We start from the raw sequence: 17,620 nt of genomic DNA on the forward strand, positions 1-17,620 counted from the left end.
TTTTCCATGTTTTGGAATTTTTTGATAATTTTCTGAACACATTTTTTATCCTACTTACATTGTTCCGACAGTGTACGAAATTGTTCCAAACCAGTGTATCATTTGTTCCAACAGAATAAATCAGCGTACCAATTTTTCCAATAAAATAGTTATATTATTCAAGTATAATACTTATATTGTTCCAACATAATAAATCAGTTTACCAATTGTTCCAAATCAGTTTACCAAAAATTCCGGTAAGCGAAATCCGGGTGGACATTTTCCGACGAGAAAAAAATATCCAAAAAATTCTCAAAATATTTTAGAAAATGTAAAATATTATTCTGAGAAACTTTAATTATTGGGTCGAAATGGAATTTCTTACAGTTTAGTCCCAATAAAACTTTTTCCTTAATTTTATCTATTTTACATGCTTCAACAATTTGTTGGGTCAAAACCGTAAGGAATTTTGCTTTGAGCCAATAATTAAAGTTTCTTCAACAATCAGAGCCGCTAACTCAGTGGCTTCTGACAAAACTGGTGGAGGAGAGCTGGTAAGGTTGCGGTGAGGTTTTGTCTGTTGGCGAAGGGGGAGCTGTAAGTGGTTAACTCTGGATAGTTTAGTAAACATTTTTGGTCATATTTTGCAGGTTGTCATGAGAAGGATCACATTTTTAACTTCGGAACTCTAACCCGGAGAAGGAGAAATTCTACTATGGTCCAGGTTCACTTGAACCCAGCCAATCAGAATGTGACACATTGGTACTAGAGACCATATTAGAATTTTTACCCAAGAAGGAAAAGTGCAAAAAGCATAATTTGGCCAGGTTAAATTTGTTAAGTTTGCTCATCTACCTTTATTTTGGTTTATTTAGCTCCAGCACTTGTATTTTGTGGACAATCCAATCCCTCCTTAACAGATCAGTTAGTCCTGCACACCAAGTGACGTTAAGAGGTGAGCTGGTCAAAGCCTACTTACTTCCATGTTCATGCAGCTTGCGACGTCATCAGAGCACCACTTGCCACATTTTCCCACATCAACTTAATCTTTGCTTCTTTCTCCCTGTTAACGCTTAGAAGTAAAAACAAAAAGAGGAGTTTATGTTTATCAGAAAGAAGAGCAAAAATCTAAACAGAAACAACATTTCATGTTTCATACCTCAAATTATAACCCACTTCAGACCAAATATCATGCAGAGCCAAAATTGAACATGAGCCAACAAACAAGAATCAATTTTGAACCCTATTTCTCTGCATCTAATTTATTAAAGTTAAGGCCAAAATTTTAATAGCTACTTAGACTTGCTCAACTTTGAATAAATTACTAATGACAGTATGTCACCAGATAAAGTCTGGCAAACAGGGAGAAAGAAGCAAAGATCAATATTTTTCTCGTTTTCACCAAAAGTCTGACTAACAGAAAATAAGAACCTCTAATATGGAACCTGAATACACTTCTAGGTCACTCCAAGTTGTTGAAATGACTCAAGAAATATGATAACGATGACCCTTTAATTCTGTGTTTGTAACGGACTGAAAACTTTTGCATAAGAATTTTGACAAGAACTTGCAAACTGAGCAGATTAATATTAGATTTTCACAATATGAAATTCAACTTTTTGATCAATTCTTAAACCTGATAGGGACGGAAATGGAATTGGTGGTATAAATTTAATGCTTAATTAAGTCTAATCAGATGCACTAACAAAATAAATATTTACCTTGCCCATCTACCAGAAATCAATACACCTGAAACTACCCTAGCCAAATTACGCATATCCATCCAGAGACACCACCAATTCAAACACAAAAACATTAAAAAAAACACAGCTTAATTATGAGAAAGAGGAGAAAACGAAAAATCACCACTGCTCTACGAAGTTTACTAATGTCCCTCTCGGTAGATGAAGCTCGAGGCCGTATTTTTGAACGACTTCGGTTTCTTGCGTTACCAGCTCGAAATGCAACTCCCAGTCCCACTGCCCCTTCTACTATACGATTTGCGTAATCACTCTTGAAGCTTACTGGTTAGAGTTCATGTATTTCCCTCAAATTTTCTCCTACTGTTGATTTTAGTCCCTCTCTCTTTCTGCATCTTTTTCTTTTCAGTTAAGCAATAAGAACCTAATGGGTCACACATAAGACTTGGAGCTCAAAAGAGAAACAGATGTTAATTAATTGATGGAAGCCCAACTGAGTCCACTAAGGCCCAGTAGAGAGAGGAGGGCGATTTTATGTATGAAAATACATAAATAATTTAATTTGATTTTAACAATTCTAATTAGATTATGATTGTGAATTAAATTAATAAAAGGATAAATAAGTTAGGAGGTTTAATGAGATTAAAATTACTCCTATTATTATCCTATAAGGTTATTATTATTATCTTTATATTTAGATATATTAATAGATAATAAATAAGAATTATATTCCGAATTAAATTCTTATTCAGTAACCTAATTCTATCTAACTAGGGTTTAGATACAAGAGAGTATTTATACCCCCCTCCTATGTAAATTTCGGCCAACCCTAGCCAGAGAGAGAGAAAGAATTTTCGACACCTCTCGTTGAGGACGAAATAATCCACCGCTTCCTACCGATTCAATTGATTTCATCTCTTTCTCTTATTCCTTGATCTTGTGTTGATTTATTAGAGACAATCTATTCTTGATTGTTTTACACGGTTGATATCTAACTTGATTTTGGGTTGTGTTTGTTTTGTGCTCGTGAACTCGGAGTAAGAGTTGAGGGCACTTTGCTTGCAACGGTAGATAGTTCATCAAAAGGTATTTCCTTCTATCCCTCTTTATATGAAATAACGATTAATGGATCTTGGGTTAATGGAAAAAGGTTAAAATTTTTATATTTCCGCTGCCATACGTTAGCCTTAAATTCCATCAGACCGGAGCTCGTGAACTAATCTCCTCCTCCTCCCAATGTTCCATCGAGCAAATCAGTGAAGCCATTCATCTACTCAACTTGAGTAAAGAAGAAATGGACACTGACCAAGTGAAGACCAATGAGATTTTGCAGTACTCTTAAGCCACTTATAAACATGTCCGGCATACCAATGCTCAACGTCAGTTCTATGATGTTGCTCTACTCAAAATGTATCATCAATCATATGCCAAGCTGACTGACACTATAAATTGGATCGGGAAATCTCAAGAGTATCTCTTAAGTATGCTCAGTGCCAATATCAGGATCCCCGCTTCCACAATGGACGATGGTATGGCGGTATTCGATGGTCTTCGGGAGAGTACGAGTCAACTCCAAATGTACTCATCAAAACTGACTCGTGTTGTTCTTCGTGACACATTTTCTCCTCCATCTCTGGATGTAACACCCCTTTTCATAAATCGTCAATTTCTGGACCAATAGTAAATTTCATTTAATATACTACAAAACTCAAAAGCGCAGTTCGATTACCTTTATAATTGCACCCTAATAGGTTCAAATAAATAAAAACGAACGTTTAAAATTGACTAAAAATGTAGACAAGCTATACTATTAATAATATAAGCCTAATAATGACGACTTTATATACTGGCCAATCCATACGAGCGTCGCTAGCTTTTTATTCCTGAAAAGTGGTGGTGGCAAGGGGTGAGCTGCCGACTCAATAAGATAGTTAATTAAATACACAGTTCAACCACATGCGCATACAATTCAGTTTACATGAACTTAATAATCATTAGTTATCAAGCAAATATTCAATAGATAAATAAGTTATTATTAATTTATTCAAAGGGCCATGCTTACTCTAGTCTAGTAATATCCAATGGTTACTTGGGCAACAAAATCATATCCTGGGATACCCTGTCGTAATAAATATCCGGTATCCCGTCTCATATCTCTAGGTACCCTATCGTAACAAATACCCGGTACCTTAACACCCTGTCGTAACAAATACCCGGTGTTTATATTTCACGTGATCACAATATTTTTTTTCTCATTTAAATCGCAACCATTGAATATACTATCCTAGATAAGCTCTTATTCTTATAAGTTTCCAGTCTTTCAGTTTATCCAAAGTTTATCAACTGTATCATACTCGATTTCCATTCTATCCCCTATAAGTCTCGGTTTAAAATCTATACATGTCTTCACAACCATCAATATCAAAGTTCAATTCATTCACGTCACCGTAGTCATCATAAATATATCAAGTATACATATCGAGCATATAAATCAATCAATAAGAGATTGTTACACCAAATCAAATATAGCACCCAATTAAACAGGAACACATACTATATATTTAATTAACCCCTTACATATATCAACACGAACATCATACCAATAGACAATTAATCTCAACCAATCAACATGGTAACAAATATATAATGAAATGTACTATATATTTAATTAACTAATCACATCAAATCCGAGAGAAAATTACAAGCATTCCTTGACTTATCACCCTCTTGATCATCATATCCTATAGTTTTTATTTGCTTCAAACTGATCTCCACATTGGCGGCTCCAGAAGATGAAAATTAGGTTTTTTTTTTTTCCTTCTTTTTTTTCCCCTAGCTATGGTTTGCGGCTCCATCCCAAAAAAATAAGATCTCATTATATATATTTATATATATATATAAGGAATAGAATTGTACCCTAACTAAACTTAGTTAAATGAATTAATTTTTAATATATTTTAATAATGATACAATATATATTTTCTTTTTGTTAAGCACATGTTCAAGTAAAACTATAAAACGTACTTGAATTCCATTTGGTATTAATTAGTTATAATTATTTAATATATAAAAATATTATTTTCAAATATAATTATATAATATTAATATTTGTTTTATTAAACTAATAAACTTTAATTAATAATTTAAAATCCTATTTCAAAAATTTAAATGTATGAATATAATATTGATTTTTTTTTCGGGCGTCACAGTTCTTCCCCTCTAAAAGAATTTCGTCCCCGAAATTCACACCTAATGTGTGTAAAAAAAAATATACTGACTATATATGAGAGACATACATTTATCATAAAACATAATGGACAATGAAATTTTAGATAATATACTTAAAAGGTTTAATTGAACTAAAACAAATCAATTTCACTTTTAGTGCAACCTTAATTAAATTTATAAATAAAAAGAAATTCAGTATTTCTCAAACAATTAAATAAATAAATCAGTAAATAACAAAATATTAAGAATGAATATAATCAAAGAAATTAACTTTAACCAAAAGAGCTCAATAATAAATAGAAGGTTAATGGTTTTAAGTAAACTACACTGATAAAAAAAAATATAATATAATAATGAATATTATCTTCATAGCTCTAATTATTTTTAAATCAATACTAGTAGAAATAAGATTTATAGTCAATGTAGCTTATTAAGATTAAGAAAAGAAACACTTTATAACCATTATTAAAATATCGATACAAATAAATTTTTTGTATCATTCAAGTAGTACACGCTTGTATATGTATATATAAAAAAAATATTTAAATAAAAGGGTTATATCACAAAATTAATTATTATTATTTTTTACGGGCGTTACAATTCTTCCCTCCTAAAGATGAATTTCGTCTCAAAATTCATAAATGGTGTATGTTAAAAATATATATGAATTATATTTGTAGAAAGTATTCAAGTAACAGCAAAATATATAGCAAGTTGAAATTTTACAATCTATTAAAAAGAACAACCAATTTGAAGGAAAAAAAATAAGGAGAGCTGATTATTCTTCTTCTTAGAAAAAAAAAATATTCAAGTGAGAGGGATAACTAAACATAATAAAACCCAGTTAAAATCCAAACAAAGAATTTACGTTCCACTAAAAGCATTGGATATGTAGTAACTAAATAGACAGAGTTAGACATTTGCAGGTAAAAGAGCAACAAATGTTGAATAAGCCAGTACCTAAAGGTTCACAATCACCCGAATTTTTTCTTCCATAAGGGCTTATTCGATTCAATCGTGCCACGTAATTGTTTGATAACTCATTTAATGACTTAAATTAAAATGTAAAAAAAAAATTTATTTAATTTAAATGCGTTTGATAACTGTTATTTCTGCACCACTTAAATTAGTCAACTAAACCAAAAATCACTTATTTTGATAAGTCAAAATATTTAACTTAACATTTTTAGTTATACATTATCAATTAAATTTTTTTTTTTAACAACTATATCATCTAATATTTCAGTACTTATAATATACAACACTTAAAATTTAGTACTTTTTATTTGACAATAAATTTTCATTCTTATCAACAACACCTTAGTAATTTTAAAGAGATACATATCCATCAGTAACCTAATATAGAATATTATAAAATTAAGTCTCTAATAGAATAGAATTAAACCATATTACAAAGGTTCATAAAAAAAACATTTTAAAAAGAATGATTTTTATAAGATATATAAACTCAATTTATTATGTAAAATCCAAATTCTATAGTTTAAAAAAAATAAACAAATAATCAAAAGTCTAAACTACTCTTTATTAATTCAGAAAACTATTTAACCTATTTTAACACTATGAAATCAATTTGATACCACCATATAATTGAATATAATATCTAACTAACACGTGAAAATATCTATCTAAAGCTGATATTGCCAATTTCTTTTTAAATTAGTCTTTTACCCAGAATCATATAATTTGACAACCATATAAAATAACAATAATAATAATAATAATAAATTCAAATCCTTTGAAAAACTTCTAACATATTTTAACAAGAAAAACCTACTATTCAAAATTCCAAAACAAAATTTTAATTCAAAGTTAAATCGTTTTTTTTTTCTTTCAACACATACATGCTGTAAAATGATATGTCATATTTGTAGGTAAAATGGTCCTTTCCCGTTTAAAATGAATTTCGTCCTCACAAATAAATGAGTAATTAATGTGATGACTCAAAAAAAAAAAAAAAAATCATTAGACGCTCGGCCAGTATGTATCCTAACTCCTTATACTCTACCCATTGGAACGTAAAACTGACGCTCTGATACCATTAAATGTAACACCCCTTTTCATAAACCGTCAATTTCTGGACCAATAGTAAATTTCATTTAATATACTACAAAACTCAAAAGCGCAGTTCGATTACCTTTATAATTGCACCCTAATAGGTTCAAATAAATAAAAACGAACGTTTAAAATTGACTAAAAATGTAGACAAGCTATACTATTAATAATATAAGCCCAATAATGACGACTTTATATACTGGCCAATCCATACGAGCGTCGCTAGCTTTTTATTCCTGAAAAGTGGTGGTGGCAAGGGGTGAGCTGCCGACTCAATAAGATAGTTAATTAAATACACAGTTCAACCACATGCGCATACAATTCAGTTTACATGAACTTAATAATCATTAGTTATCAAGCAAATATTCAATAGATAAATAAGTTATTATTAATTTATTCAAAGGGCCCTGCTTACTCTAGTCTAGTAATACCCAATGGTTGCTTGGCCAACAAAATCATATCCTGGGATACCCTGTCATAACAAATATCCGGTATCCCGTCTCATATCTCTAGGTACCCTATCGTAACAAATACCCGGTACCTTAACACCCTGTCGTAACAAATACCCGGTGTTTATATTTCACGTGATCACAATATTTTTTTTCTCATTTCAATCGCAACCATTGAATATACTATCCTAGATAAGCTCTTATTCTTATAAGTTTCCAGTCTTTCAGTTTATCCAAAGTTTATCAACTGTATCATACTCGATTTCCATTCTATCGCCTATAAGTCTCGGTTTAAAATCTATCCATGTCTTCACAACCATCAATATCAAAGTTCAATTCATTCACGTCACCGTAGTCATCATAAATATATCAAGTATACATATCGAGCATATAAATCAATCAATAAGAGATTGTTACACCAAATCAAATATAGCACCCAATTAAACAGGAACACATACTATATATTTAATTAACCCCTTACACATATCAACACGAACATCATACCAATAGACAATTAATCTCAACCAATCAACATGGCAACAAATATATAATGAAATGTACTATATATTTAATTAACTACTCACATCAAATCCGAGAGAAAATTACAAGCATTCCTTGACTTATCACCCTCTTGATCATCATATCCTATGGTTTTTATTTGCTTCAAACTGATCTCCACATTGGCGGCTCCAGAAGATGAAAATTAGGTTTTTTTTTTTCCTTCTTTTTTTTCCCCCTAGCTATGGTTTGCGGCTCCATCCCAAAAAAATAAGATCTCATTATATATATTTATATATATATATAAGGAATAGAATTGTACCCTAACTAAACTTAGTTAAATGAATTAATTTTTAATATATTTTAATAATGATACAATATATATTTTCTTTTTGTTAAGCACATGTTCAAGTAAAACTATAAAACGTACTTGAATTCCATTTGGTATTAATTAGTTATAATTATTTAATATATATAAATATTATTTTCAAATATAATTATATAATATTAATATTTGTTTTATTAAACTAATAAACCTTAATTAATAATTTAAAATCCTATTTCAAAAATTTAAATGTATGAATATAATATTGATTTTTTTTTTTGGGCGTCACACTGGATGCTGGCAAAACGGAGGAGAAAGAAACGCAAGCTGCTGGAACTCAGCAGAAAACGGGGGAGTCATCTCAGCAACAAAGATCCGCCAAGGGCAAAGGCATAGCTCACCAAGCTCAAGTCAACAGGAAGAAATAGATTGGCTAGACTTAGTATCTTGACTTGTAGTTTTTATCTGGCGTGTTCAATTCTATTAAAGTTGACTATCTATATATTATGCATCTTTTATTCAAACTGACTTATCTATATGCGATGCTTACTTGTTGTGCTTTATGCTGATCTGTCTTAAATGAACAAACAAACAAACTTAAAAAGAAATATACAAGTAAAATATACTCAGTACACATTAACTCTGATACAACTTTCCATAACTCTGATACCAAAACTGACTATGTATCAAACTAAGTAAACATATATGACAAGCATTGAAAGCTGATCTACTCTGATACCAAAACTGACTATGTATCAAACTGAGTAAACATATATGTCAAGTATTGAACTCTTCTGAAAAGTTGACCTACGCTCATCTGAATTAAATCTTGGAAGGTTTAGAGTTGAGTTAAGTCAATAGATGCAACCCTTACGGGGGAGTAACTTCAGAAGAATAAAAGATAATCCAATCATGGGGAATCTCAACGCTGAGTGTTGGTCTCATGTGATTAGTTCCAAGGTGGGGGTTAGGAACTAATATAACTTTTTTCGCTTAATTGTATGCTGACTTAGTTATTTTGCGAGTTTATCAACTCAGCTTTTGGTCAGCTTGGCCAGATATGCTATAAGACAGCTTTGGCCGAATATTGACTAAAGCTGTTTTATTTATAAGTTAGATATTGACACTCTTGGAGGTCAGCTTCTAACTCAGCACTTGAAATTACTCAGAGTCAACTTTAAACAATTTTATATGCTGAGTAAACTTCACACATAACACATGCACATATATATATTGAGAGAGAGTTTAGAGATTACTCAGTATCACTTATCCTGGTTCGGCCTCTCCGCCTACGTCCAGTCCCTAGAGTCTTCCGGGCTTTTAGAATCCAATACTGAGCTCTTTAAAGGTAGAGCACAAACCAATTACAAGGCAGTTGAATATGCAAGAGTACCTTCCTCTATTCGTCTACTCAACTCCTACTAAGTGCTACAACCCAGCACCTAGATTTCTCTACCACTGAATGTTTATAACCAAACACTCAGCACAACGCTCTCAATTTTACAATTGATAAACACTTGTTCCTTTTCAGATAAAGAACACTTTAGAAGATTACAAGTAATCACTCTAGCATTTACACAAGGAATAGAAGATGGGTGTAAGATCTCTTTTTGTATCTAAGTGCTTTTATATATTTTCTCTCTTGTATTTTTCCTTTTTTGATTCGGCAATAATCCAAGAAGTTTGATTGTCCTTAAATAGGGAAAATCTGTGATGGATCATTTTTGAAATGATGTAGCCGTTGATGTTAAAACAGCTCTTTTAGGGGACAGATTCTGGTCAGCTTCAGACTATTCCGGCCATTCCCTTCCTCTGCATTCCTTCAGACGTCAGGCTTGTCTTCTTTCGTCTGGCTTGTCTTTTTGTGTCAGTTGTCCTTTACCAATAATCCATTGACCCATACATCTCAGAATGTGTCTTCTGTGTATTTTCCAAGGATTCAATTATTGGTGCAGAGGGGCGGTAATCATTGTCTTTTAGCAAATGACTTTTTCATGCTGTCCTGAAGAATCACTCAGCTTCTACTGCGTAAATCATTGTCATCAGCAATTTCCAAGCTGAGTATATTTTTAGTCAGCTCATCTTCGTGAGACAGTTGTTGTGGGCGTGTATGTCTATGTCTTTTGATGCTAAATTTGATTCCACTCAGCTTGACACTTTTAGGCTTCTATGCTGACCTCTTCCTGTCTTATTATTTATATTTATCTTTATTTATATTTATACTCAACATTGAACAAACGGATTAGTACAATTAAAAATAAAGCACTTAAATTTAATTGTCTCTTAATCATGGATGATTTTGTCAAATCAAAATCTTGTGGAAAGGTGTTTCAACACTAAGTTCCATAATTAAATATTTTGCCAACATCAAAATGGGGGAGTTTGTTGAAACACCTTTCCACATGATTTTGATTTGACAAAATTATTTGAGTTAATCCATGATTAAGACAATTAAATTTATGTGCTTTGATTTAATTATACTAATGTGTTTGTTCAATGTTAAGTATAAGAGTATATTAGAACAGGAATCAAAAGTAAGACAGAATGAAGTCAGCATGAGATCAAAGCACGAGCTGAGTAAATTTGTAACTCAGCACGATACAAGAAAAGCCTTCCTCAGAACTAATGCTTGAAGACAAAGCCGACCGAAGAAGCTGAGTGGAATGATACTCAGTATCAGATACGATAAAGAATAAAAGGCAGCGTCAACAACGTCAAGCTGAGTGTTCGTCAGGTCAGCACGAATGATCCGTTGACTAAAAGACGAGATCCGACAATGACTGCGCAAGTACAGAAGCCTTGGAATTACGCACAGAGTCAATTTCGAGGCGTATGGGTCAACTGTCATTTGGCTAAAAGATGAAACTGGCGCTAGAAGATGAACCTATAGGAAGAAGACAAGCCTTACGTCTGCTAACTTCAGACGACAGGATTGGCCTGCAAAAACTGTATGCTGACCAATGAATGACGAAAGGAAGCAGTTTGGATTCAACGAATACTTCTAGATTCAAATGATTAAGAGATTCAGATTTCAACTATAAAAGGACAAGTTCATCATTTGTATCTATAGGATAGAACAAGCCGAAAACAAAAAAAGAAAAGAGCATACATACAAAGTGTTGGTCCCGTGTGATTAGTTCCAAGGGGGGGGGTTAGGAACTAATGTAACTTTTTCGCTAATTAACAGTGCTGACTTAATAATTTTCTTTGAGTTTCTTAACTCAGCTTTGGTCAGCACGGCCGAGAAGTGTAAGATAGGTTCAGTCAGAGGTTGACTAAAACTACTTTACTTGTGAGTTGGGAATTAACACTTAAGGTCAGTTTCCAACTCAGCACCAAGATTGCTCAGTGTCAGCTTTTGTAATTTTTATATCCTGAGCAATTTAATCATACAACACACATGCATATAGATATATTGAGAGAGTTAGAAATTACTCAGTACGACTTATCCTGGTTCGGCCTCTCCGCCTACGTCCAGTCCCCAGAATCCCTCCAGACTTTTAGAATCCAATACTGAGCTCTTTAAAGGTAGAGCACAAACCGTTTACAAGGCAGTTGAATATGCAAGAGTACCTTCCTCTATTCGTCTACTCAACTCCTACTAAGTGCTATAACCGAACACCTAGATTTCTCTACCACTGAGTACTTAATACCGAGTACTCAGCACAACACTCTCAATTTTACAATTGAAAACACACTTGTTCTTTTTCAGATAAAGAACACTTTAGATGATTACAAACAATCAATCTAGCTTTTACACAGGAATAGAAATTAGGTGTAAGATCTCTTTCTTGTTTTTGAGTGCTTTGAGCTTGTATTTTTCTCTCTTGTATTTTCTGTAATTCGGCCATTGTCCAAGAGGTATACTTGTCCTTTTATAGGTGTAATCTGAGGATCAAATCATTTGAATTTGATTTATCCGTTGAATCCAAAACGGCTCTTTTGGGGACAAGGTTCTGGTCAGCTTCAGGTTTGCAGGCCAATCCTGTTATCTGATTTCTTCAGTCGCCAGGTTTGTCTTCTTCTTGCATGTTTCGTCCTTTTGTGCCAGTTTGTCTTTTAGCAAAGAACAGTTGACCCATGCATCTCAGAATTTGGCTTTTGCGTAATTCCAAGGCTTCTATTATTGGTGCAGACAGTAGTCGGATTTTGTCTTTTACCTAATGGATCATTCGTGCTGTCCTGAAGATCACTCGGCATGACTTTGATATCCATTGTCTTTTGATTGTTGCCAATTCAGATACTGAGTTCTCTTGTACTCAGCTTCCATGGTTAGCTTCATTCTGCGAGATTTAGTTCTGAAGAAGACTTCTCTTCTTTGATTCTGAGTTGCGTTCCACTCATCTTCGTTGATTAGCTTGACCTTTAAGCTTCTGTTCTGAAGATGACATATCTTCTATTATGCTGAGTTGCACTCCACTCAGCTTGTGTTGTGTTCTCATGCTGACTTCGTCCTGTCTTACTTTTTATTTCCTTTTGCATTTATATTTATACTCAACATTGAACAAACATATTAGTACAATTAAATCAAAGCACTTAAAATTTAATTGCCTCTTAATCATGGATTAATTTAAACCATTTTGTCAAATCAAAATCTTGTGGAAAGGTGTTTCAACACAAAGCACATTCAAACAAAAGATCTTACACCAAATTTCTATCTCTGTGTAAAAGCTAGATTGAAGTTGTATTCATCTAAAGTGTTCTTCATTTAGAAAGAACAAGTTTGTATCAATTGTAAAAATTGAGAGAGTGGTGCTGAGTACTCAGTTTTAGTACTCAGCGGTAGAGAAAATCTAAGTGCTGGGTTGTAGCGCTTAGTGGAGTTGAGTAGACGAATAGAGGACGGTACTCTTGCATATTCAACTGCCTTGTAAACGGTTTGTGCTCTACCTTTAAAGAGATCAGTAGTGGATTGAAAAAGCCCGGAGGGATTCTGGGGACTGGACGTAGGCGGAGAGGCCGAACCAGGATAAGTCTGCTGAGTTAATTCTAACCCTTTCTCTCAATATATATCTGTATGTGTTGCTTGCTTTAATTACTCAGGAGATAAATTGTATAAGCTGACACTGAGTAAACCAGAGTGCTGAGTTGGAAGCTGACCATAATCGTGTCGATTCCCAACTCACAAGTAAAACAGTTCTAGTCAGCTTCTGACTAAAGCTATCTTACACCTCACTCGGCCGTGCTGGCCTAAACCGAGTTAAGAAAATAAAAGAATTACATTAAGTCAACATAATTAATAGAAAAGGTTATATTAGTTCCTAACCCCCTCCCCCCCTTGGAACTAATTACACGGGACCAACACATAGATCATGTGAAACGATTGCTTCAAGCATGATTATAAGAATCCTATGATCTCCTCTAACCTATTGTCCTTTCCACCAAACTAGACAACTCTTCCAAACCTATTACATGCAATAAAGACTTCTAAGCATCCTAAGAAATACATGAGTTTCCTCGTGCATTTGAAACAAGCGATGTACATTATCACATTAGACCTCCTGATATATATTGATCCAAATACTTCAATAATAACACGATAAAAAAAATTCTAGGCATTCTAACGCAATGCACTCAACAATTCTGATGTACTCATCTGCACGATCAGCAAGTTCTCCATAGGCAAGAATGAGAATAACCGTTGTGCATTTTTGAATTGGAGTAAATCCATTCTTTCTTGCAACATCGACCATTTGTTGGAAATACATTGTATGATTCCCTAAGGCCTCCACTATATATATATGAACAATTGTTTACTCATTTGAAACCTTCTATGACAAAATTGATCATTATATACTGGTTCATTAACAAAGTAATCTTTGTACATTTTTCAGGATTTCGATCTACATATTTTCTACGACAAGTTGGTACGAATGGTTATGCTACTTATTGTAAGAAATGGAAATCCATTTGTTCATTTATTTTGTCCCATAAATTTCTAACATCACTCATTCTATATTGAAAAATGTTATATTCATCCTCACGTCACCTTTTTTGCTTTGAGATTATGAAAAAAGTTGAGGTGTTTTCGAATTTATGATAGTTCCAGACTAAGTGTTTTCGAATTTCAACACATGTTTTTTTATTTATTTGGGAAGTTTGATCTTAAGTATTAACTTCAAGTCAAGTATTGTTATTATGGAACCTTAGAGATCTATTACTGTACAAGTTTTGTACAAGTTTAATACAATGATGGAATGAATGGTTTAATATATAATTACACATATAACTTCTATTAAACTTAAACTTGTAGTAGCTTTTATTAAACTTAAACTTCTAACTTTTTTATCATTTGACATCTTGAACTTATACTTCATCACACACGTAAACTTATCAATTTTAGGCCTTTAACCTCCTGACATGAAATGGACCATCAAGTGAAAGTTTGATTCAATGGTGTCATGTTAATTATGAAGTATGCCAAATTAGTAAATAAGGGTGTCAGATATCCAAAATTGAAAGCTTAGGTGTTCGATGGATCCAAGTTCAAGGTGTCAAATGGCAAAAAGCCATAAATTTAGATGTGTAATTATATATTTGGCATGAAAGTATCACCAAACTGAACCCTACGATGCTTGTGCATTTCAAAAGTAAGTCATTGAGTGTCACATCACATGTTCCAAAATTACAAAAGGAGAATCCAGGGATAAGAGCAAAGGAACAGTTGATTACAAATCAAGTAACACTAACAAAAGTCCCAATTTAGAGTAAAAGTAAATACAAAACTTTAATAGAATGAACAAAGAATAAAGAAAGTGCAAGAACTTCAAATGCAATGTAGTTTTTACATGATAATCTCAGCCAAGTTGATTATTTTAAACTTCAAATCAAATAGTTTTATGATGCAAATAAAAATGACAACTGTGAAATTTATGGTAGCAAGGAATAATTTAACCTTATAATAACATGTCAAGTCTACTGTGTTATAAAACATGTAATAATCTTTACCATCCAAAATCGATGGAATCACCTTCTATTTACCATCCAATGGGTACAGTTTTCTTAATTTCATTGCAGCACCATACCAATGAATAATACCAGTAGATGATCAAATAGCATTTTGCAGTTACATTATCATCTTACAATTTCTGGAAAAGTATTTGGGATGAGATAGATCTGCATAATTTAGGCTTATAATTTGATTTTGCGAGGAAGGCGGCCACATTGACCCTGTAATCTCAGAATCTTTCTAGCAAAATCTTGGTTACCAGTCAACAATAATCCATCAAGAACCTGATTGAAAGTGAACTTTCCAGGTAGAAATCCTCTATCAACCATTTTAATTAATAAGTTCCCAGCCACCAAGAGATCATCTGATTTTTTCCTCACAAACATGGCACTTATTAGTATATTGTAAGTATCCAAATTTGGCAAGCAGTCCCCACTACCCATCTTCTTAAACAAATCTAACCCCTTATCAATCTCTCCACCATCACAAAAGTACCTAATCGAAATATTGTATGTTTGAACATTTGGCTCACATTCATCATCTTTCATTCTTTCCATAAATGTCATAGCCCTCTGCATTTCGCCTGCGTAACATAATCCTCTAATCACCAAATTATAAGTCGTTGAATTAGGGACATAACCCTTTTTCACCATCTCCTCAAAAACCATTATAGCATTCTCTACATTATCCTTCTTACAAAGAACCTGAATCAAAGCATTGTAAGTTGCCACAGAAGGAAGCACACCTTCATTTACCATCCGATTAAAAACATTTTGAGCTCTCTTTATCTCACCAACAACACCAAACCCATGGATCAGACTAGTGTAAGTAACAACATCAATCTCACACTTCCTCCTCTTCATTTCCAAAAATAAATCCCAAGCTTCATTAATCTGACCAAATTTAAGATACCCATTAAGCATTGTATTATAAGTAGTCAAATTTGGAGTTAATCCTCTCTCCACCATCTCCTTTAACACCTCTAAGGCTTTTGGAGTTCTCTTAATCAAACACCATCCATTAACCATTATGTTATAAGTAATATGATCAGCCTTAAACTTTCCTCTTAGTGCCTTAAACAAATTATAAGCCATTTCAACTCGTTTTGACTTGCACAACACATCAAGAAGCGTATTAAATGAAGATAAATCTTGAAAGCAACCATATTCATGCATTGACATGAAAAGATTTAAAGCTTTGTGGGGTTTCCCCATGGAAGCATACCTTTCAGCTACGATGGCAAAGGTTCTCGGGGAGGGACCAAAGCGGTAAGAGTGCATATGGGAAATGAGGGTCCTCATAGTACGGAAATCACAGAGGCGAGCTGAAATATCAATTACATGGTCAAAGGAGGAAGCATGGTGAGAGTAGGAAGGATGGTGGGATAAGAGGTTGAAGAATTGGAGGGCCTTAGGGCCGTGGTTCCATAGGCGTTTAAGGACTGCGTTCACCAGTTCCGGAGACCATTTGATAGTGGGGGAATGAAGGGATTGTGCTAGAGTTCGTGAGTTTGAAGAATTTAGAATCAGAGCAGCTAACTCAGTGGCTTCTGACAAAACTGGTGGAGGAGAGCTGGTAAGGTTGCAGTGAGGTTTTGTCTATTGGCGAAGGGGGAGCTGTAAGTGGTTAACTCTGGATAGCTTAGTAAACATTTTTGGTCATATTTTGCAGGTTGTCATGAGAAGGATCACATTTTTAACTTCGGAACTCTAACCCGGAGAAGGAGAAATTCTACTATGGTCCAGGTTCACTTGAACCCAGCCAATCAGAATGTGACACATTGGTACTAGAGACCATATTAGAATTTTTACCCAAGAAGGAAAAGTGCAAAAAGCATAATTTGGCCAGGTTAAATTTGTTAAGTTTGCTCATCTACCTTTATTTTGGTTTATTTAGCTCCAGCACTTGTATTTTGTGGACAATCCAATCCCTCCTTAACAGATCAGTTAGTCCTGCACACCAAGTGACGTTAAGAGGTGAGCTGGTCAAAGCCTACTTACTTCCATGTTCATGCAGCTTGCGACGTCATCAGAGCACCACTTGCCACATTTTCCCACATCAACTTAATCTTTGCTTCTTTCTCCCTGTTAACGCTGAGAAGTAAAAACAAAAAGAGAAGTTTATGTTTATCAGAAAGAAGAGCAAAAATCTAAACAGAAACAACATTTCATGTTTCATACCTCAAATTATAACCCACTTCAGACCAAATATCATGCAGAGCCAAAATTGAACATGAGCCAACAAACAAGAATCAATTTTGAACCCTATTTCTCTGCATCTAATTTATTAAAGTTAGGAAAAAATTTTAATAAATACTTAGACTTGCTCAACTTTGAATAAATTACTAATGACAGTATGTCACCAGATAAAGTCTGGCAAACAGGGAGAAAGAAGCAAAGATCAATATTTTTCTCTTTTT

General features: G+C 33.4%; 1 protein-coding gene across 1 annotated transcript; it reads right to left on the reverse strand.

Moving 5' to 3' along the window:
- Positions 1 to 14,999: 14,999 nt before the first annotated feature.
- Positions 15,000 to 17,207, reverse strand: LOC136218004 (pentatricopeptide repeat-containing protein At1g74900, mitochondrial-like). Its single transcript, XM_066004728.1, has 2 exons — positions 17,202 to 17,207; positions 15,000 to 16,799 (listed from the first exon to the last, which is right to left on the reverse strand). Exons 1-2 carry the CDS (start codon positions 17,205 to 17,207, stop codon positions 15,384 to 15,386), a joined length of 1,422 nt encoding a protein of 473 aa, XP_065860800.1. The 3' UTR covers positions 15,000 to 15,383.
- Between the last annotated feature and the right edge of the window lie 413 nt (positions 17,208 to 17,620).

This window comes from Euphorbia lathyris, chromosome 1 (genome assembly GCF_963576675.1).
Source record: "Euphorbia lathyris chromosome 1, ddEupLath1.1, whole genome shotgun sequence".
Classification (NCBI taxonomy): domain Eukaryota; kingdom Viridiplantae; phylum Streptophyta; class Magnoliopsida; order Malpighiales; family Euphorbiaceae; genus Euphorbia; species Euphorbia lathyris.